Source organism: Coregonus clupeaformis, chromosome 20 (genome assembly GCF_020615455.1).
Source record: "Coregonus clupeaformis isolate EN_2021a chromosome 20, ASM2061545v1, whole genome shotgun sequence".
Lineage (NCBI taxonomy): Eukaryota > Metazoa > Chordata > Actinopteri > Salmoniformes > Salmonidae > Coregonus > Coregonus clupeaformis.
The window spans coordinates 58,419,663-58,441,180 of NC_059211.1; the positions used below are offsets into that span (position 1 = coordinate 58,419,663).

The 21,518-nt window shown below is 48.3% G+C and overlaps 2 protein-coding genes across 2 annotated transcripts; one reads left to right on the forward strand and one right to left on the reverse strand.

The window, feature by feature from the left end:
• Positions 1-807: 807 nt before the first annotated feature.
• Positions 808-11,731, reverse strand: LOC121532977 (beta-alanine-activating enzyme). Its single transcript, XM_045205830.1, is given in 9 exon segments — positions 808-1,229; positions 1,359-1,489; positions 1,581-1,703; positions 1,796-1,885; positions 2,043-2,150; positions 11,048-11,125; positions 11,282-11,425; positions 11,427-11,501; positions 11,675-11,731. Coding segments are annotated over 7 exon segments (654 nt in total). The 3' UTR covers positions 808-1,229; positions 1,359-1,489; positions 1,581-1,601.
• Positions 11,732-13,128: 1,397 nt separating this feature from the next.
• Positions 13,129-20,313, forward strand: LOC121533953. The gene is made up of 10 exons (XM_041840346.2): positions 13,129-13,357; positions 16,541-16,598; positions 16,855-16,907; positions 17,047-17,080; positions 17,575-17,621; positions 17,743-17,869; positions 18,013-19,754; positions 19,845-19,881; positions 19,995-20,040; positions 20,150-20,313. The coding sequence occupies exons 1-10, from the start codon at positions 13,280-13,282 to the stop codon at positions 20,178-20,180; spliced, it is 2,253 nt and encodes a 750-aa protein (XP_041696280.1). The 5' UTR covers positions 13,129-13,279; the 3' UTR covers positions 20,181-20,313.
• Positions 20,314-21,518: the final 1,205 nt, after the last annotated feature.

Here is a 21,518-nt window from a genome sequence, read left to right on the forward strand (position 1 = left end):
TGCTATATTGTAAAAAATATATATCAAAAAAATGCCATGACGAAGTTATTTGAATCTCACCGCAGTTTGTAAAATAACACTAAAATCTGTCATAATCAAATGTCAACTGCACTGAAACACAGCACTGAAGACCAATGTTGGGCAGTTGTGAACAGTATTCTCAACACTAATAATGTGTCCTGGATTTTGCTTAGCTATGGCAAGAGGCTACCTGCCTGCTGTAACATCCCATGTGCTCAAGTCACCCCTAATGTGATGATCCATAATAAGGCCTTTACATGGTCCTCCAGCATTTGGAAAGTCACATTCTCTGAATCCCATCATGGGACAAGTTAAGCTATATCACATCCTCTTAATTTACCTCAATGTGATTTGAACCAATCAGCCCTGCTGTGAGAACCTCTGCTGGGCTGTCTGTTGGTGACTGACATCATATGGATATTTCTGCCAGCATTCTTCCTCTCACTACTCAATGTAATGATCTGTATGGATGTAAGTATGTATGTATGTATGTATGTTAGAGGCGGTTTTACCAGGACATTGGTCAGAAAGAAGCCCCTAAGGCTCAGTCACTTTGTCATTATTATTTTGTTTACCTTTGGTCGTGTGCAATAGTGTAGTGTACACAGTGTTGTATGGAAGACATTATTTGGGTAATAATTGCACTTTTTTGTCCCACTTAAAAGGTATTCATGAGAACATCTTAAAGTGATGCAAATGTTATGAATTATAAATTAAATACTGATGTCTGAACTCAAAGCCTCAAGTCATATTCCTCCTCCAAATTAGTATCAATACTTACATTTGTTTCCTATATTATTCTTTAATATTATAATATAGTACAAAAATACATGATGTCATCTCAGGAATCTATTTGAGCTCATCTGTCGGCTCCACACAGTACACAAAGTCATTGCGTCATCCGACCACCAGGAGCGCTGCCACACCACAGGAGAGGAGAAGAGCCCCCTGGGCAGAGAGAGAGGCTCTCAGAGTTCCATTCTTTCCTGCCAGAACACACAGGGTCCCATCTGTGGAGACCACGTCCACCAATGTACCCTCCAAACCCCAGGCTGACCCCTCAAACACACATGGGCTGGAGTACACCCTCTGGTAGCACAATTCAGACAGTACACACACCCGTCATGTGACCCACACACAACGCTCTGCTTGTCTGGTGTGATGCAGGGGGATGAGAAGACTAGTCACTTGGTCACATACTGCCACAGCTGCAGAAAACACACAGTATTAAAGATGAAACACATAAGTGAGCAATATCAATTGTTACTTGGTGAAAATGAAGATGTTAAAGAGAAAGACTAAATGGACATTATATTAGTGCCTGTTCTTCCTCTCACCATTTTCCTGTGTGGCTGAGGCAGCAGATGTTTCCATTCACAGAGCCGATGATTATGTTTCCAATGGAGCAGCTTGGGATGGAGAAAAACGTAGTCTTCCTGGAATACATCCACAGGACAATACCAGTGTCCTGAAACAGAAAAAGAGTTTGAATCTTTTCTCATTCACTCATAAGTGCAAGCATCTGTGATTTTTGCAGCCAAGGAGGCATGGACACTCACAGGATGGAGACAGAGGAAGTTTCACCAAGGGTGGTGACACAATGCTGTTAGAGAGGGATGGAGACAGGGTGAGGAGAACACCAATCCACTCCCACAGTGGTGCTTCCACACACACTGCCAAACCTAGAATACACACACACAATTATACAGTGTTGAGCATGTGATGCAAGATTTACACTTGAAAGAAAGGTATGCACACACACACACACACACACCTGTGAGTCGAGGGCATAGACGTGGCCATCCACAGTAGGACAGCTCTTCACAGCATCTCCAGTCTCAAACACCCACTGTGTCTTCCCAGACTCCAAACACAGGAAACACACACAACCATCATAGCACCCTGAGATTAAACACAGTTAACACACAGTATATATCCTCAATATACACTGTAGAATAGACATAGAATAGAAAACAAAATTAAACATAACCAAATAACAGATGCTTTATGTGGATACAGACCAACCACGATGAGTCTTCCACATCCGGACACAGCAGCAGAGGACTCGATCCTGTCCCGAGACCCTCTCCCACAGCAGCCCCCCGGTGGCCAGGTCCAGGGCCTGCATCCTGTGGGAATGGGAGCCAATGAACAGGACTGGAGAGGCGTCCACAAACCTCTCTGTGTCTGACTGCCAGCTCCCCCTCAGCCCCAGACCACTAGCCTCTCTAAGGGGAGGGATAACACTGCTAGCACTGGGCTCATTGGTTTCCACTGCCTAGGAATGGTTGTGTTCTGTCCTCTTATTGGAACCAAATGTCTGGGAATGGCTGGATTATGTGCTCTTATTGGCTCCTTTGTCCTGTGTGAGTGTATTTCTTGTTCTTATGATTGGTCCCTCTGAGTCTGAGTTTTCATTGGTCCTCAAAGGGTCTGAATGACCCATCTCTACAAGCTCCCCTGGTCTCTTTACCACTGTACATCTTACAGCCTTCTTCACAGAATAAACGACAACTCCCAGTGGCGTCTCCACAGCTGTCTCTTGGGCTGTGCTGAGGAGACAGGGTCTGCTGGATGTTTCTTGGCCACAGGACGGGACGTCCAGCTGTGCTCTAACTGGAGAGTCAGTGTTTCTGTGGCAACATGGTACAGGACGTCTGAGAAGGATCCGTCCAGTATAACCTCCAGAAGCCCAGATGAAGTCCCTCCTACGGCGGTGGTGGTGTCATCACAGAGACGCAGGGCTTGCAATGAGTCGCCTCCACTAAACTAAAGTTGGAGTCCTCCTGGATGGTCTCATCCTCCGCCTGACCTAAAGTCTCCTGATATACACAAATATAAATGTACAAATATGTAAACTCTTGATGTAAAAGGGATACTGACTTGTATGTGACAATAATAAAACGATTAGTTACCGGAGTGTAACTCCAGTTCTATGAGTGGAGCGGAGCCCCATAGGGGAGCTCTGCTCCTAGTGGTTTACCCTCTGCCCTAAGGCAGCAACAGCCTGAAGCAAATTTATGCACACACCTGCAGCCAATGGGAGCACAGGTGTCCCTATAAGAGGGGACACATCCCCTCAATCAGCCTCCCGAGACATTATCTTCAGCGAGACTAGAGAGGGTCGGCAGGGCCTTAAGTCCTATGGGGCTCCGCTCCACTCATAGAACTGGAGTTACACTCCTGTAACTAATCGTTCTATATCGTGGAGCTCCGCCCCATAGGGGAGCTCTGCTCCTAGTGGTTTAAGGCGGAGCGTAGCGCTCCAAAATGTACTCCCTGCCGAGCCTAACACTTCCCATTAAAAAATGAAAAGGTCAAGCCTAGCAATGGCCGCAACCAATTCCCGCAGTACTGCAACTAAAAACCCCTCCGGGCGTCACAATATACCGCGTCATCGGTTAAAGACCCGCCCCATCTAGTTCAATGGCAATGCCAATGACTAGTGGGCAGATCATCAGAATAGAAGCTACACTAATCTGTACTAGCAGATAGATGTGCCTCAATATCCTGTGAAAACACTACCGACCACTAACGGAATGACACCAAGTGTCACTCTACATTATGTGCCCAGTAGACCACCTCACTCACTCAATGGAACCCAGAGATTAGTAGGCAGGAACAAAATATAAGTCATACTAAACTGAACCATCAGATAGATGACCTCACATTCTGTCAATTCAATACATGTCTCTACTATACTGACCCTGTCAGTCAAGAGACATGCCACAAGATATGCTTTCCATCCAAAGCGGACCTGATAGAGACCTGTGTCCATCGTCCTGCTTCTCTCTCCTCCAGCTCAAGATTCCCCTTCAGCTATGCTGAGTACAATCGAGCCAGAGAGCTAGAAAGCCTATCTATCAACAAACATGTTTTCCTAACCAAAGCGGACCTGATTGGAACCTGCCCATAGTCCTGCTTCATCCTCTCTTCCTGGCTCAAAATCTCCTTTCAGCCTTGCTGAGTACAGACCGAGCCAAAGAGTTAGAAAACATGTCTGTCCATAATATGTCTTCCTAACAAAAGCGGACCCGATGAACACCCATGTCCACAGTCCTGCTTTTTTCCTCTCCTTCTTGCTCAAGATCTCCTTTCAGCCACGCTGAGTACAGATCGAGCCAAAGAGTTAGAAGGCATATCTAATAGATAGAAACGGATAAATGGAGACGGCGTCGACCATGACGCTGCTCTACAAATATCCTCTACCCCTGTTCCTCTGAAGAGGGCAGTAGAAGCTGCTACTCCACGAGTGGAGTGAGCTCTGATACCCTGAGGCAGTTGTCGCCCCGCTGCCTCGTAAGCTGTCTCAATACCTTCACAAAGCCAATGAGACAATCGCTGTTTTGAAAGTGGTCTACCTAATGCAGCCGCACCGTGACACACAAACAGCTGAGGCGATGACCTAATCGCTGCTGTGCGCTCAACGTAACACGCCAAAGCGCGCACTGGGCACAGACAATGAAGCTTTTCCTCACTCCTCTCCCCATGAGGAGGGGGAGAAAAAGCCCACAACTCCACGGTCTGTGATCTATATGCACTGCTAATAACCTTCGGCACAAACGCCGGGTCAGGACGTAACACCGCTCTGCTCAGATCGCCATTAATGGCAAGGCAGTCGGGTCTCGTCGACAGGGCGAGCAACAGTGCCGTCTTGATATACAACATCTTGAGGGGTATTTGATTCAATGGCTCGAACGGCGACTTACATAGCGCTTCGAGAACCAAGGCCAAATCCCACTGGGGCAGCGTGGCTCTAGGCATTGGCCTAAGCCGCCGCGTTCCCAATAAAACACTTTTCACTAACGGGTGGCTGAACACGTTTGTTCCGTCAAACCCCTCATGACCAGCTGAAATTGCCGCTGCAAACACCCAAATGGTGGAGGGCGATTTCTGCTTATCAAACATAAACTGCAGAAAAGAGAGCACACTCTCCACCTGACAGTTCATGGGGTCCACACCCTGTGTGTCACACCATCGTGAAAAAACGTTCCATCTGCTGGTATACATCCTAGAAGTGGAACCGGCTCGTGCACCTTGTATGGTTCTGATCACTGCATCAGATAACCCACGGCGCCTCAACCAGTCCCATTCAGGAGCCAAGCCTTCAGTGGTTGGCCGATTATGGGCCACTGCCCTATCGAGCCTCCCGCCTGGGTCAACGCGTCTCGTCGATGTGGAATTGGCCAAGGTGGCGCAATCAACATCTGACTCATCTCCGCAAACCACGGAGCCCCCGGGCGATCGGGCGCTATCAGTATCACTGACAGCTCCTCTGACCTCACCCTGGCTAGCAGTGGGAGAATGCAAGACAGCGGAGGGAATGCATACAGGAGAACTTTCGGCCACGGGTAGTGCGCGAATGCGTCTCTCCCCAGTGGTGGCTCGTCCTGTTCCCTCAGAGAGAACTATAGGGGACATTGCGCGTTCACGCGTGACACGAACAGATCCACCTCGGCTCTCCCGAACTGTTCCCAAATTTGGAGAACAATGTCCGGATGCATACACCACTCGTCGTCTCGAGGACCCCCTCTTGACATGAGGTCTGCTCCTACGTTCAAGTAGCCCGGAATGTGTGCTGCTCTCAACGAGCGAAGGTGCTTGTGAGCCCACAGCCACAATTCCTCTGCCGCCCGGTGGAGGGCAGGTGACCTGACCCCTCCCTGGCGATTTATGTGGGCCACTGTGGTCCGGTTGTCTGACCAGACCAGCACATCGCGACCCCGAAGGGTAGGCGCGAAGTGGGTCAAAACCAGTCGAACCGTTTCCAACTCCAAGAGGTTTATGTGACGACCTGATTGAGGCCATACACCTCCTATCGCTTGAGTCTGACATGTCCCTCCCCATCCAGTCAGAGAAGCATCTGTAAATACTGGAATGTAGGATGACACCTTGCCCATCGGGACTCCGTGCGTGAGAACGCTCGGGTTCCTCCAATAGTCCAGGTCTGCTCTTAGCGAGAGAGGAACCACCACCAACCGATGACGTTGACGCACTGGGTCTAGTCTTAGTTGGGCGAACCATCGCTGTATTCTGCGCATGTGCAGAAGTCCCAGCGGGACCACAGAGTGGGCTGACGACATGAGACCCAAAAGTGACATGATCGATAGCGCCGTCACTGTGTGATTCGGACGGCACTTCCTCAGGGCTAGCAACAATGCTACCCTTCGAGGGTCCGAGATTCGAGCCCTCATCATTACAGTGTCTAGCTGTAGCCCCAGGTAGACAATCTGATGACTGGGCCAGGGTGTACTCTTTTTCCAATTCACAGCGAACCCCAGACGCGTGAGATGAATCACTGTCTGTGTTGTGTGAGTGAACGCCAGCTCTGCTGACGGGGCGAGAACCAGCAGGTCGTCTAGGTAGGCTAATAGCCTTATCCCTTGACGACGTAGCGGCTCCAATGCCGCCTCCACACATTTGGAAAACGTTCGAGGTGCCAGGGCGTACCCGAATGGCATCCTCGTGAACTCGTGACGCCACCCCCTTGAAAGGCGAACCGCAGAAACTTCCTGTGACGCGATTGTATCGGCACATGGAAGTACGCGTCCTTTAGGTCTATGCTTGTACAAAAGTCTCCTTTCTGGACACATTCCAGTAGACGTTTTGTCGTCAGCATTCGGAAGGGTCGTTTGGTTATGCTCTCGTTGAGAGTGCGTAAATCCAAAATCGGCCTCACTCCCCCCGTCTTTTTGGGCACTAGGAAATAAGGCGAATACAACCCTTTGTTCCTTTGCTCCCGGGGAACTACTGTGACCGCCTCCTTCGCCAAAAGTTCCGTAATCTCTGACATCAGAGCGGCTACTTTGTCCGGCGTTTTCATCACCGTCTCCACCACTCCCCTGAACGGGGGTGGGGTTCGATGGAATTGGAGGGCATAACCCTTCTGCAACGTCTGTTCTAGCCAGCGTGAGAGGGTACAGCTTCGTTGCCACTGCCAGCAATGCAGAGAAAGCGGGCGCGCACGAAGCTGTGGTGCATCCAGTAGGAAGGACCTGTATTCCTCTATGTCCCTCGCCGCCGCTATTCCCCAGCACTGGGTTGGTGGAATAGCCCAAGGCGGGCCCCCCTCGAAAGGGAGAGGAAACATCAGCTCGTTCTGAGGGAATCGGAGGCCTTGATACGTCAGTTACATCCGTAACTCTAGTATTCCGGCCCTCCGTGAACGCAGCACGGTTTTGAGCTGCACTGACTGAGGTATTAACCTGAGGCAGAGCGCCCTCCCCGGATAGCAATTGCGTCATCATGTCATTGTCTGACTGAGACTGCTGCTTGTCATGAGATCCGTCCACTGCAGTACTCAACAGTCTGGAAAGTGTGGTCTCTAACTGGTACCACAAGGTGGCGCCACAATACCTCTTTTTCACTGGTCTCGTGAAGCTGCTCAACAGCACACTCTGGGTGTGGTGAGCTGCACTCAGAGTAATGGGCATTGTTACGTTCTGAATTAGCCGGGGGCGCCCATACATTGGTTACACCTGTAACTCTAGTATTCCCGCCCTCCGTGAACGTCGCACGGGTCTGAACTGCGCTGGCTGAGGCGTTAGCCTGAAGCAAGGCGTCATTCCCAGCTAGCGGCTGCGTCTTCATGTCATATTTAGACTGAGACGGCTGCCTGCTATGTGAGACCTTTACTACAGAGCTCCTAGGAGTCTGTAGTAAAATATCTTTATTAGGTGAGCTAAGGCTACGCCTTGCTACCTTTTTCTCTTTCCTCTCCTGAGTGTGTTCAACTACGCACCCTTGGTGGGTTGAGCTACACTCAGGATGGTGAGAGAAATTCATAGGACGTGAAGTACTCTGCAATGTGTCATGGAAGACAGGCCCTTTTGTGACAATGTCAGTGAGAGCCAGCTCTTTATTCACACAACAACAATAAACATTTCCCTCCATGCCCTGAACAGTAGGGTGCGGGGGAACAGTGGGCTCTGTCGCGTCTTGCGCCGAGCCGTCATCCGTCCTCTCCCCCTCGTCTCGTCATTGGTGCCGTCTTTTCTGGCTGACCTTCTGGTGTTGCCAGGACAGTTTCGTGACGACCTCTCTCGCCTGCGGAATCGTCGCCACCACCGTCGTCGCTGGAGGGGCCGAGCCCGCTCGCCTGCTGTCGGTGGTAGGCGCCTGTCGCCTGGCCCGTCGCCTCCCTGTAGTTCTACTGGGGGCGTTGGAGGTTGACGGTTTGGTTGAGGCCCTGCTAAACTTGCCTGCCAATGGCAGGTGTTTAGCCAGGTGCTTTTTCTCCTCGTCCAGCTTACCAAAGCGTTCCGTCGCCTCTTTAACGGTGACCCCAAAGAGGCCCTCGCTAGAGACGGGAGCGTTTAGTAGCGAGGCCCTGTCTGTCTCCTTCATGGCTGTCATTGACAGCCAGAGGTGACGTTCCATGACCACCGAGGTGGCCATGGACCGGCCTGCGCATATCGCTGACGCCTGTGTCAAGTGAAGAATAGCGCCAGAAATCCTGGACGCCTCTTCAATCTCATCGCTGGTCAACTCTGACCTACCCGTTGTTAGACGGGATAGGGAGGCCGCGAGGAGGGCGATGTTGTTAGCCGCTGACACAGCCTGGGCTCCCAGCGTGAAAGACTTCTCAGCCAGCTGTGCTGTGAGTCTGTCTTTTTGTGCTGGTAAGGTGGCTTTCTTGGAGGCCGCCCAGGGACTCGAACCCGGCACTAGATACGCCGCCATGGCGCTCTCGAGCTTAGGGATTCCCTTAGCCGCCCACTCACGTCCAGCCACTCTCGTGAATGGGATGTACACCTTGGCCGGCGAACGCGCCGCCAGGGGTGTGTCCCACGAGCCCTCGACATATTTCCCAAGGGAAGGCATAGCCGGAGCCATCGGCTCAGCTGCCTTCCTTGGTTTAGAGTAGGGGCCGCCCTCCATCAAGTCAACCTCCACAGGGGGGGGAGCTGGGGGTAGCGCTATCTCTAGTCGATTGGCGGCTTTCTCAATGAGTTCGGGAAAGTCCGAACGCAGAGAGGCCGCTGCGAAGGACAGGGCTGCTGACGTAACAGAGCCCGTGTCGTCATCGCATAAGGAGCCTTCAGACCTCGTACTCCCCATAGGGAAGGGGGTCTTGAAGGTTGGCGCCAGAGGGTCGGATTGTTCCATTGGAACATCCATCTCTGCGTCTCCCTCCTTATCATCCCCTGAGCCAGCACTGTCCGACGACGCCTCTGAAGCAGAGGCGAGAAGAGACAATACATCCTCTAGGGGGATATCCTCCCTAAAGAACGCCCAACGCTGCTTCCTCTCCTTCATAGGAAGGAGGGCGCAGGGGGCGCAGTTAGGGGGATTGCCGATTCCTTCCTTGGCATGCTGCGGCCCCAAACACACGAAACAAAGGTCGTGGGGATCCGCAGATGTCATGGCGGTACATCGGCACAGAGCCCTGAAAAGGGCTTTTGGGGGTGGAAATTCTCCTGGTGTGCTCATTTAGAAGACGTCGATGGCTGGATCATCGACGGCGAATTCTTCCTGAGTCTTCTTCTCTTCTTGGCTTCTTCAGTCTAGTCGTCCAGTCGCTGAAGATAAAGGGAGGCTGATTGAGGGGATGTGTCCCCTCTTATAGGGACACCTGTGCTCCCATTGGCTGCAGGTGTGTGCATAAATTTGCTTCAGGCTGTTGCTGCCTTAGGGCAGAGGGTAAACCACTAGGAGCAGAGCTCCCCTATGGGGCGGAGCTCCACGATATAGAACAACATAATGACTTGTACCCTCCACAGAGACTGGAGTCTTTCAGTGTCTCTATGTCCCCCAGTGCACTATGGGACTCTGAACCAGCTCTCTGCCTCTGGTAGATCTTCATAAATTCACCCATAGACACTTTCCCTGAAGAAACACAGCACTTAATTTACCCAGAGTCCAGATACAAGATATAGAGTACTGCCATGGTCAAATGAATGGTAAACCCTGATAGAAAATGTTTTAGAATGCAGCATTTACAGTAGAGTCTAGGAGTGATGTTCAGCTACAGGGCAGTGTCACTCACTATGTGAGGATAGTGGCAGGGCCGGGACCTGGACTAGTGTGTCTGGAACGCTGTGACTGGGTAGGAGCTGACACAACCTGTGGAGGAATTGCCTTCTGTAGGCCTCTAGCCGAGGGGGCAGTCTCTTCATGATGCTGTACCTGGTGGTCTACAGGGAAGGTGGTAAGGGCTGCATTTCGGTCCCGTGATGTAGAACAGGCTACGACAAAGGCCACCAGGTGGCGGCCACAGCACAGGCCTCCACCTGGGGTAGACTCGTTACAACCGGAGAGGGGGATATGGAGGATTAAAAGACCAATGAATGGAAGTGGGGACACCACAGGAAAATGTGTCATATGTGCCCGACATGACATGGCGTTTGACCAGTCGGTCCCGCCTCCACAGGTTGTAGAGGTGTCCCTAATCTGCACCCAGTCGCCTGTAGACCGTACCAGGAGCAACAGTCACCTCATCGTCTAGAACAGTAGTTCCCTTTTTTTTAAGGAACTCAGTCCGGCTTTCAACTTACTCTTGAAAGTTGTAATAGTGGAATGCACAAGGTGCAATTTCAAAATTAGGTAGTGCATCATCAGTTCCTCTTGTCATGTCAGTTATTGCATACCTTAGAGAGCTATTTATAACTTGCCAGAAATGTCCATATCAACTAGCCCATGTCAGCTAATGTTTTTTAGCTTGTTTTTTGCCCATTTAGAAGTAATGTTTGAGTCACTCAAATATCAGCTGAATACACATTATGCATGGCAAAATGTATAGAATTGCTAAAAAATTTGCTATAAAACTGCTAAATTCTCTTCACTCCATGACAAAATGTGTAGAATTGCAGGAAATAAGCTTTAAACCCGCAAAATGTTCTCTCCACCAACAAGAGGGGTGTGAACAGTTTGTGTCATGAACAGTGCTTGTGCCCATAGAAATGTATGTGGCGCGCGCGGGGGGAGGGTGCGCGAGATGTTCCCCAGTGCTGGAAGGGGGGCCTGAGTGAAAAAGTTTGGGAACCCCTGGTCTAGAAGACACACTGTCCATCCCACCTGCAAACACCTGTTCTTCCCCCTGAGTAACGACACAGCCATCCTCATCTCTTACTTCCATTGTGGTCTCCATCAGAGGAGGACGAAGCTGCACAGAGGATTCAGTCCTGTGAGGCGTGCACAAAAACTACATTATGCAAGAACAATTGGATAAATTGGGTAAAAGGTAACTCCATATCACTGAAACAGAAGAGCTAGTGCTATAATTACATGATCAGGGTTTTAGGGTTCAGGGCTGACTCACATCAGTAGACTGCAGAAGGCGCTCTGGGAAGTTGTAGCAGCCGGCCGAGCAGGACACCTCAGTGTTGCCATAGATGTTGTGAGTGCAGTTCCCCTGCTGCCTCCAGCTACAGAGCAGGGCTGGGGAGGGACAGGCCTCGCCCCCCCAGGGCTAACACATGCAGAGAGAAGCCAGCAGAGTGGACCTCTTCCTGCAGGACACGCCTGCCAAAACGTCCAAGCTGGGTGGGAGTCACCGGAGGGACACAAGACACAAAATTACCACATGCTACAACAAAAAGCAACAAAAGGCTTGATAAATTACTCTCATCCCATGGTCATACTTACCTTAAAAACAGTGGTCTTGTGTTTCTTAAATAGCACGAGCCATTCTGTTGGGCATTTTCTTAATCACCGTGGGGACGATGAGGCGGCGCGCCCCTGACCATAACGGCAGAAATATTTCCACCATTGAAGGGTTAAAAGGTCAGGGGAGAGGCCAGGAACACCCCATCATCTTGTGTCATGTGAAACAGAGATCTGAAGAGATAAGGACAGAATGCTGTTTAACAAACAATATTCACTGAAATTCAATACATACAACCAGTGACATGGACATTGAGATACAGAAATACATGCATCACACCAATCCAACTAAACCAGTATATTAGGCACTATACACTTGGGTGGTACCCTCAATCTCTTGGGAAGACCTGTTGTTCCAGATGTGTGTAATATAAACGCCAGTGACCCCTGGCTGGCACTCTCACTGCAGCAGGAGTAAAGAGGTCAGCATTTGGTACCCCTTTTTGGGCCATTACCCCATCCTGGACATGGGCTGCAATTGGACTGTGCTGTATTAGTATGAGGGTTAGGTTGTGAGCAGACCACACTGCACACACCTCTACAGACATGAGGTTGGAAAATGCAGTCTTGAATTGTTTGGGGGGGGAAAGAGAGAGATAAAGTCAAATAGTCAGAGGGTGAAACATGTCAGTAAGTAATTATAATTTTAAACCACAGTTATAATATAAACCACTATCATAATGCTCTGTGAATGCTCTTTACCTGCAACAGGTCACTCTGTAGAACACAGTACTTCAGCCCACACCGCTCCATGACATGGGCAGACAGAAGTGCTGGGGGGTCTGGGTGCAGTGGTACATATGCAGCAGGTACCTGGAGGATGCTGACAGACAGCGGACCACCTTGAGAGCTGTTTACAGTAGTCCAAGCATATAACTTACAGTAGACTTGGGTAATACTAATCTTTGGCATGAAACAGCTGATAAAATGGATCAACCCCCAGTTGAGAGACATTAACAATAATACACTTACCCCAGAATCCACACTGGCAGGTTGACATCTGGCAGACAATATAATTCGATTGCTCTTGTATTTTGCTGTAGAACAAATGTTAATTCATTTCCAAGAGCAACAAGTTCGAAAAATGTATGCACTCACTAACTGTAAGTCGCTCTGGATAAGTGCGTCTGCTAAATGACGTAAAATGTAAAAAATGTAAAATGTAATAAGGTTACAGCAACACAGAGCATTCTTTTGTTGTCCCCTTGTCAAATGTGACAGCTATTTTGCCACTATGCAAAGAGGCAGCTGCGAGCACCATGTCTTGTAGCGTTTTCGTTGCCATCACCGGGTGAACACGGAAAATCTAAAGTATAGTCATTCACTATCAAATTAATGTTACAAGTAGCTAGCTAACAATATTTTCATTGTTGCAAAACGTTTGGTCGCAGGAAGATGACAACTTGTAGAAAATATTGCGTCACATCATGAAATATCCAATCATATTTTAGTATTTTGTTGCGGGAAGTTTGAATTTTTTCACGTCGCGTTCGAAGTCGGTTAGTCTCGAAAACCCGACCCTTGTTGCCTACGTCGGGTTTTCGAGATTCAAATTAGACGTCCGTCGGCCTTGGACCCGAAGAGAATCAAACGAATGAGGGGAATAAAATGCTTTAAATGTATAGTTTAATTGATAAAAACTTTGCCTGACAACATGGATGACTTCGTCAAAAATAAGCTTAAGAACAATGCCAAGATTTACAGTGATACTTTGGAGCGAATCGTTCAGAAGGTATGTGGAAAATGGGCTGATAGCTAACGTTACCTAGCTAACTAACCGTGGTAGCCAGATGCCTGCTAGCTTTGTAGCGAGCTAGTTAGTATTATTCTAACGATTTCGTTAGATAATCAAACATATTAGCAAAGACACCCTATTGATGTTATCTAACTCTTTTCTCTGTGTATATCAATGATGTCGCTCTTGCTGCTGATGACTCTCAGATCCACCTCTACGCAGACGACACCATTTTGTATACATCTGGCCCTTCATTGGACACTGTTAACCTCCAAACGAGCTTCAATGCCATACAACACTCCTTCAGTAGCCTCCAACTGTTCTTAAACACTAGTACAACTAAATGCATACTCTTCAATCGAACGCTGCTGGCACCAGCCCACCCGACTAGAATCACTACTCTCGACGGGTCTGACCTAGAGTATGTGGACAACTACAAATACCTAGGTGTCTGGTTAGACTGTAAACTCTCCTTCCAGACTCACATTAAGAATCTCCAATCCAAAGTTAAATCTAGAATCGGCTTCCTATTTCGCAACAAAGCCTCCTTCACTCATGCTGCCAAACATGCCCTCGTAAAACTGACTATCCTACCGATCCTTGACTTCGGCGATGTCATTTACAAAATAGCCTCCACCACTCTACTCAGCAAAATGGATGTAGTCTATCACAGTGCCATCCGTTTTGTCACCAAAGCCCCATATACTACCCACCACTGTGACCTGTACGCTCTTGTTGGCTGGTCCTCACTACATATTCGTCGCCAAACCCACTGGCTCCAGGCCATCTATAAATCACTGTTAGGCAAATCCCCGCCTTATCTTAGCTCATTGGTCACCATAGCACCACCCACCCGTAGTATGCGCTCCAGCAGGTATATCTCACTGGTCATCCCCAAAGCCAACACCTCCTTTGGCCGCCATTCCTTCCAGTTCTCTGCTGCCAATGACTGGAACGAATTGCAAAAATCTCTGAAGCTGGAGACTCTTATCTCCCTCACTAACTTTAAGCATCAGTTGTCAGAGCACCTTACCGATCACTGCACCTGTACAAAGCCCATCTGAAATTAGCCCACCCAACTACCTCATCCCCATATTGTTATTTATTTAGCTCATTTGCACCCCAGTATCTCTATTTGCACATCATATCTTGCACATCTATCATTCCAGTGTTAATACTAATTGTAATTATTTTGCACTATAGCCTGTTTATTGCCTTACCTCCATAACTTGCTACATTTGCACACACTGTATATACACTGCTCAAAAAAAGTAAAGGGAACACTAAAATAACACATCCTAGATCTGAATGAATGAAATAATCTTATTAAATACTTTTTTCTTTACATAGTTGAATGTGCTGACAACAAAATCACACAAAAATTATCAATGGAAATCAAATGTATCAACCCATGGAGGTCTGGATTTGGAGTCACCCTCAAAATTAAAGTGGAAAACCACACTACAGGCTGATCCAACTTTGATGTAATGTCCTTAAAACAAGTCAAAATGAGGCTCAGTAGTGTGTGTGGCCTCCACGTGCCTGTATGACCTCCCTACAACGCCTGGGCATGCTCCTGATGAGGTGGCGGATGATCTCCTGAGGGATCTCCTCCCAGACCTGGACTAAAGCATCTGCCAACTCCTGGACAGTCTGTGGTGCAACGTGGCGTTGGTGGATGGAGCGAGACATGATGTCCCAGATGTGCTCAATTGGATTCAGGTCTGGGGAACGGGCGGGCCAGTCCATAGCATCAATGCCTTCCTCTTGCAGGAACTGCTGACACACTCCAGCCACATGAGGTCTAGCATTGTCTTGCATTAGGAGGAACCCAGGGCCAACCGCACCAGCATATGGTCTCACAAGGGGTCTGAGGATCTCATCTCGGTACCTAATGGCAGTCAGGCTACCTCTGGCGAGCACATGGAGGGCTGTGCGGCCCCCCAAAGAAATGCCACCCCACACCATGACTGACCCACCGCCAAACCGGTCATGCTGGAGGATGTTGTAGGCAGCAGAACGTTCTCCACGGCGTCTCCAGACTCTGTCACGTGCTCAGTGGGAACCTGCTTTCATCTGTGAAGAGCACAGGGCGCCAGTGGCGAATTTGCCAATCTTGGTGTTCTCTGGCAAATGCCAAACGTCCTGCACAGTGTTGGGCTGTAAGCACAACCCCCACCTGTGGACGTCGGGCTCTCATACCACCCTCATGGAGTCTGTTTCTGACCGTTTGAGTAGACACATGCACATTTGTGGCCTGCTGGAGGTCATTTTGCAGGGCTCTGGCAGTGCTCCTCCTTGCACAAAGGCGGAGGTAGCAGTCCTGCTGCTGGGTTGTTGGCCTCCTCCACGTCTCCTGATGTACTGGCCTGTCTCCTGGTAGCGCCTCCATGCTCTGGACACTACGCTGACAGACACAGCAAACCTTCTTGCCACAGCTCGCATTGATGTGCCATCCTGGATGAGCTGCACTACCTGAGCCACTTGTGTGGGTTGTAGACTCTGTCTCATGCTACCACTAGAGTGAAAGCACCGCCATCATTCAAAAGTGACCAAAACATCAGCCAGGAAGCATAGGAACTGAGAAGTGGTCTGTGGTCACCACCTGCAAAACCAGACCTTTATTGGGGGTGTCTTGCTAATTGCCTATAATTTCCACCTGTTGTCTATTCCATTTGCACAACAGCATGTGACATTAATTGTCAATCAGTGTTGCTTCCTAAGTGGACAGTTTGATTTCACAGAAGTGTGATTGACTTGGAGTTACATTGTGTTGTTTAAGTGTTCCCTTAATTTTTTTGAGCAGTGTATATTTTCTGTTGTATTTTTGACTTTATGTTTTGTTTGACCCCATATGTAACTCTGTGTTGTTGTTTTTATCGCACTGCTTTGCTTTATCTTGGCCAGGTCGCAGTTGTAAATGAGAACTTGTTCTCAACTGGCTTACCTGGTTAAATAAAGGTGAAATAAATAAAAATAAAATAACCCAGCTAACTCAAATCGTACTACTGTAAGTTAGGTAGTAGTCTCTCCCGCCTACTTTTACTGTCCCCCTTTGGCCACGGGACGAAATGCACAAACAATGCACCCCCTCATCAGTGTCACTCAGTACTACTAGGCCTGTAACAGAGATGAAACCTCAGAATGTGACAGTATTTACTCTTTCTTCCTCGACAACAGTATTCAAAGCTGCATGACAATGGGACTGAGGTGAACCTGGAGGACATAACACCCCAAGGTAAACAACAGTCCGTTTATGGTTACACTTGTTAGCTAAGAATACTTAAACTCCATGGATGATGGAGTTAATTATCCTTAGCTATGGTTACACACATTATCTGCTTCTCAGTGCTTGAAGAATTGTTTAGTCTTGTCAACAACGATATACAGTAGCTAGTTTTATGTTTATGAGTAATAATTCTGCACTCAACAGTGTTGGCTCAATGTCCTGATGTTTATTGTTTTTTCATGTGTCCTGTAATTGGATGGAGAAGAAGTGAGAGGATGCATGGTCAAGTCAGAGTTGGAGCTATCAAAGCTTGGATTTGTAAGATATGACATTATGTACTGTAGCTAATTATTTTAGACCCACGTGGTACATTTTCTGTTTATGTAGACTTTACATTTTTCTGAGAAATCGCTTATGTTTCTGGATCACACTCACACCTCTTACTCCACCTCTTTAGAATGATGCTAACCTGGCAGAGCTGTCACTAGGAGGTAAGAACTATGTATGCTTGTTTGCATGTGACTGTAGCTGAGTTGGTAGAGCATGGCGCTTGCAACGCCAGGTTTGTGGGTTCGTTTCCCACGGGGGGCCAGTATGAAAATGTATGCACTCACTCTGGATGTAAGTCGCTCTGGATAAGAGCGTCTGCTAAATGACTAAAATTTAAATGTATTCCTCTTTTGTTTGTTAATAAAAAATGTAAAAAGTAGAAACTACAACACGTTGTTTCTCTGTGAGATGTGCACTTGGGGCTCGATTCAATCTGTAAAGCTGAAGCATTACAGATTCTGCGATAGAAATGTAAAGTTCATTTCCGATTGAGCCGACAATCGGAAATTAAAGGTAATTTCCGCTAAAGTGGGAACATTGCCTTTACATCTCAATCACACTGTAAAGCTGAATTTCCGCAATGCGGATTGAATAGAGCCCTTAATTGTTAAATTGATCTGAATGTATATTCATGTTACATATTTTGTTATTTCAGATGTTTCTGAAATACACAGGCCACAGGACACCACTGGAGATTTCAAGGTACACATGGTGACAACTGATTGTGGGCAGAACAGATCTGTCTGTTTGGAGACTGTTGTCCAACCAGATGTTAACAGCCCACATTACTATAGCTTACTGTACTTCTCATGTTTTTCAACAGATGGACATCTCATACCACCAGGATGATCCCAACAATGATTGTGTAGATGAGGGTGCTGTAGATGCGAGTCCTGTCACTATCAACAGTAATGATTATGTTATGCAGCAGGCTGCAGAGAACAGCCACTGTAAGTAAATTATTTGAACATAAACCCTAGTGACTTATGTATTGTGCATGTCAAAGTAAACATATAAAATACAATTACAACAATTTTTCATGTTCATTTACACATTTCTGATTAATAAATTGTGTTTATATTGCCTCCATCAGGGGTGGATAATTCCAAGATGAATGGGACTAGGAGTAGCCTGTGGGGGGCGCCAGAGGAGCAGGATGAGGAGCTGGAGTGCTCTCTGAGCAGTCAATGTAGCACTCTACTGGACCTGTATCCCAGCATGCTCAGCAAGGTAGGAGAGGCCTGGCAGCGCCAGCATATGTCCGACGCGGCTGTAGGGGTGCTGAGGAGGTACCACAGACTCAGGTGGTTCTCTAACAGAAACCTCAATAACAGCACCTTCAACATCACCCTGAGACCTGCTCACAGAAAGACTACCCTCAACAATGGCCAATCCAACCTCCAAACATCTCAGAACACCATACTGAATGTGACTAACCCCAAGAGTCTTAAGTTTAACGTCAAAAGGACAACAACCCACACACATCCTCCTCCACAGACCAAAGTCAACCTCCAGGAGTGGCCAGCAGAGAGGCTGTCCCCCAGGAAGGGGACAGATTCAGGGAACAGACAACCGCCCCGCCCTGTTCTAGTGATGGACTTCTCCTCTCGTCCCTCCTCTGCAGGCTCCAGTCCTGCCTCCCCCCCTCTCTCCTCTGCAGCCTCCTCCCCTCTCTCTGCTCTCTCCTCTGCAGCCTCCTCTCCTCCCTCCTCTGCAGCCTCCCTTCCCTGCTCTGCTCTCTCCTCTGCAGACTCCTCTCTACAGGAGAGCCCTGAGCCAGAGGAGCCCCCCCTAAACCAAACCTTCATCGTGTCCATGCCCTCTTCCCCACCCCCCAGGGTTGGGTATACTACCCTTGTCTTCAGTCCTGCAAGATCTGAAGGCCCCTTCACAGCAAGAGGGTTGAGCAGCCCATCTATAAGGAAGTGTGCCCTCCCCACACTTCCCCATCAGAGGTTTTTCACAGCAGTATGCCCTGTGGTCAGTATGAACATGTCTTCAGACTACCGCTCCCCAGTAGCACTGAGTCCCTACAGAGCCAGACTGCTGAGCTGGGACGGCCAGCGTGCAGCATCTAACGCCCACCATAGAAGCCCCAAGTCGGGTTTTGCTGGATATCATCAGAGAAACACTGTGGAGCCCAGATCTTCCCCTGCGTCTTCACCCTCCTCTCTTCATAGGCCTCTGATGTCACCCAGGAAGCCCCACCACCTGGACTCCTGCAGTCCCTCCCAGCTGAAACTCCAATCGTCTAGATCATCATCCAATCATGAGTCTGGGGCAGGCCAGCCAAGGCTCCGGCGACACTGTTCCCTGGATTCCTTCTCCCCATCTATCAGTCTCTTACGAAACTCTGCTAAGCAGATTGACAAGGACTTCCAGAAGGTCTACCACAAGCTTGTCTGTCAGGGCAAATCCTCCTCCTCCTGCCGCATGTGTGAGAGGAGAGCAGAGACCACCAGAGGAACCTCCTCCTCTGCTCTGGCCGCCCTGGCCCTGTCTCCTCACCACTCTGTCATAAGGAAGCGTTGCAGGGAGCTGGTCCAGGAACAGTCCCCAGAGTCCAAACGCTTCAGGGATCGCTCCTTTGTGTACTCCCCAGGATCCCTCCGCCAGAGGATAGAAATGTTCAGGTGCCAGAACAGCTCAGACAGCCATTTGTCCTCCACCCAGAGGGACATCTCCTGCGACTCCCACAACTGGAGCCCCCGCAAGGCCAGCCTGGCTCAGACCCACCACAGCCCCCATCACCAACATCACTCATCAGATGCAGCAGTCAGGAAAGCTGCAGGCTCCTGGTCCGGCCTGCATGTTGATCAGCACTCTCCTGCTTGGGTAAGGGTCTTCCACAGAAACACTGTTAAAAATGTATGTCTTATTTCCTTGCATTTTCTAACATTGCTTTCTTCTCTGTCTGCTGTCTAGAGAGAGAAATACAACAGATTTGTTCAAATTCATCAAGGTTTGTTTCTGCTTTGTCTAGTCTCACAGGAAAAAAATAAACTTGTCTAATCTTTGATTGACCACTTAGCAGTAAATTTGTATTCAGTTCTGATATTTTATTTATCCTCTCAGGAAAGTCAGCTGTCAAGGCAGAGTGCCAATGTGGCTGTTCGCCAAGGTAACCATGACCTTATTCAAAAAGTAGTATGTTCTGCATTGTTGTTGAAATCTTTAATAGATGCATTTCATTGTTTCTCATGTTAACCAGCCTCCCTTCTTTCCCCCAGTTTCTCTAGGAGACAGCTTCTGTATAAATGATGTCACCCCACAGAAAGGCTGTCCTATCCTGCACCTCTACCTGTGGTTTATATGCCAGAGTTGAAAACATTTACATTTTAGTCATTTAGCAGACGCTCTTATCCAGAGCGACCTACAGTTAGTGAGTGCATACACCCCCGTGGGAATCAAACCCACAACCCTGGCGTTGCAAACACCATGCTCTACCAACTGAGCTACATCCCTGCCGGCCATTCCCTCCCCTACCCTGGACGACACTGGGCCAATTGTGCGACGCCCCATGTGTCTCCCGGTCACGGCCGGCTACGACAGAGCCTGGGGCCCGGATTATAACATCTCTGCTGTTGCTGTTTATTTCTCCATTTCAAAACATATTTCTGATGTCCCAATAACCATTAACTAATTTGTTATAATGAAATGTTTCTGCAATGTCTTTTTAAAAATATAAATATATTAGTGAATTTCCTATACTGGGTTTTATTACTGCCATGCCGGTGTTTCATAACTGTTTGTGAATGGATGAGTGCATCATAAATACTGAATGACTTAATTGTAATAGAAAATATAAGGTTTTCAAAAGTATTTTATATCAATTAATTGCTTATCACAGTGGGGAAAATGAAAGCACGATTAACAGAAATTAAATGTTCAGCAAAGTCTTTTAATCTACATCGAACAAAAATATAAATGCAACATGTAAAGTGTTGGTCCCATGTTTCATGAGCTGAAATAAAAGGTCCCAGAAATGGAATGTTCATTTCTCTACCATAAGCTGCCTCCAACATTTTAGAGAATTTGGCAGTATGTCCAACCGTAGACCACGTGTAACCACGCCAGCCCAGGACCTCCACATCTGGCTTCTTCACCTGCAGGATGGTCTGAGACAAGCTACCGGGACAGCTGATGAAACTGGGATTGCACAACTGAAGAACTTCTGCACAAACTGTCAGAAACCATTTCAGGGAAGCTCATCTGTGTGGTCGTTCTCACCATCGTCTTGACCTGACTGCAGTTCGGCGTAGTAACTGGCTTCCGTGGGGAAATGCTCACGTTGTGAACAAAGTGTCCCAAGATTGGGGTGGGGTTATGGTATGGGCAGGCATAACCTACGGACAACGAACACAATTGCATTTTATCGATGGCAATGTGAATGAGATCCTGAGGCCCATTGTCATGCAATTCATCCGCTGCCATCAACTCATGTTTCAGCATGATAATGCATGGCCCCATGTCACAAGGATCTACACAGTTCCTGGAAGCTGAAAATGGCCTTAATTCTTCCATGGCCTGCATACTCACCAGACATGTCACCCATTGAGCATGTTTGGGATGCTCTGGATTGACGTGTATGACAGCGTG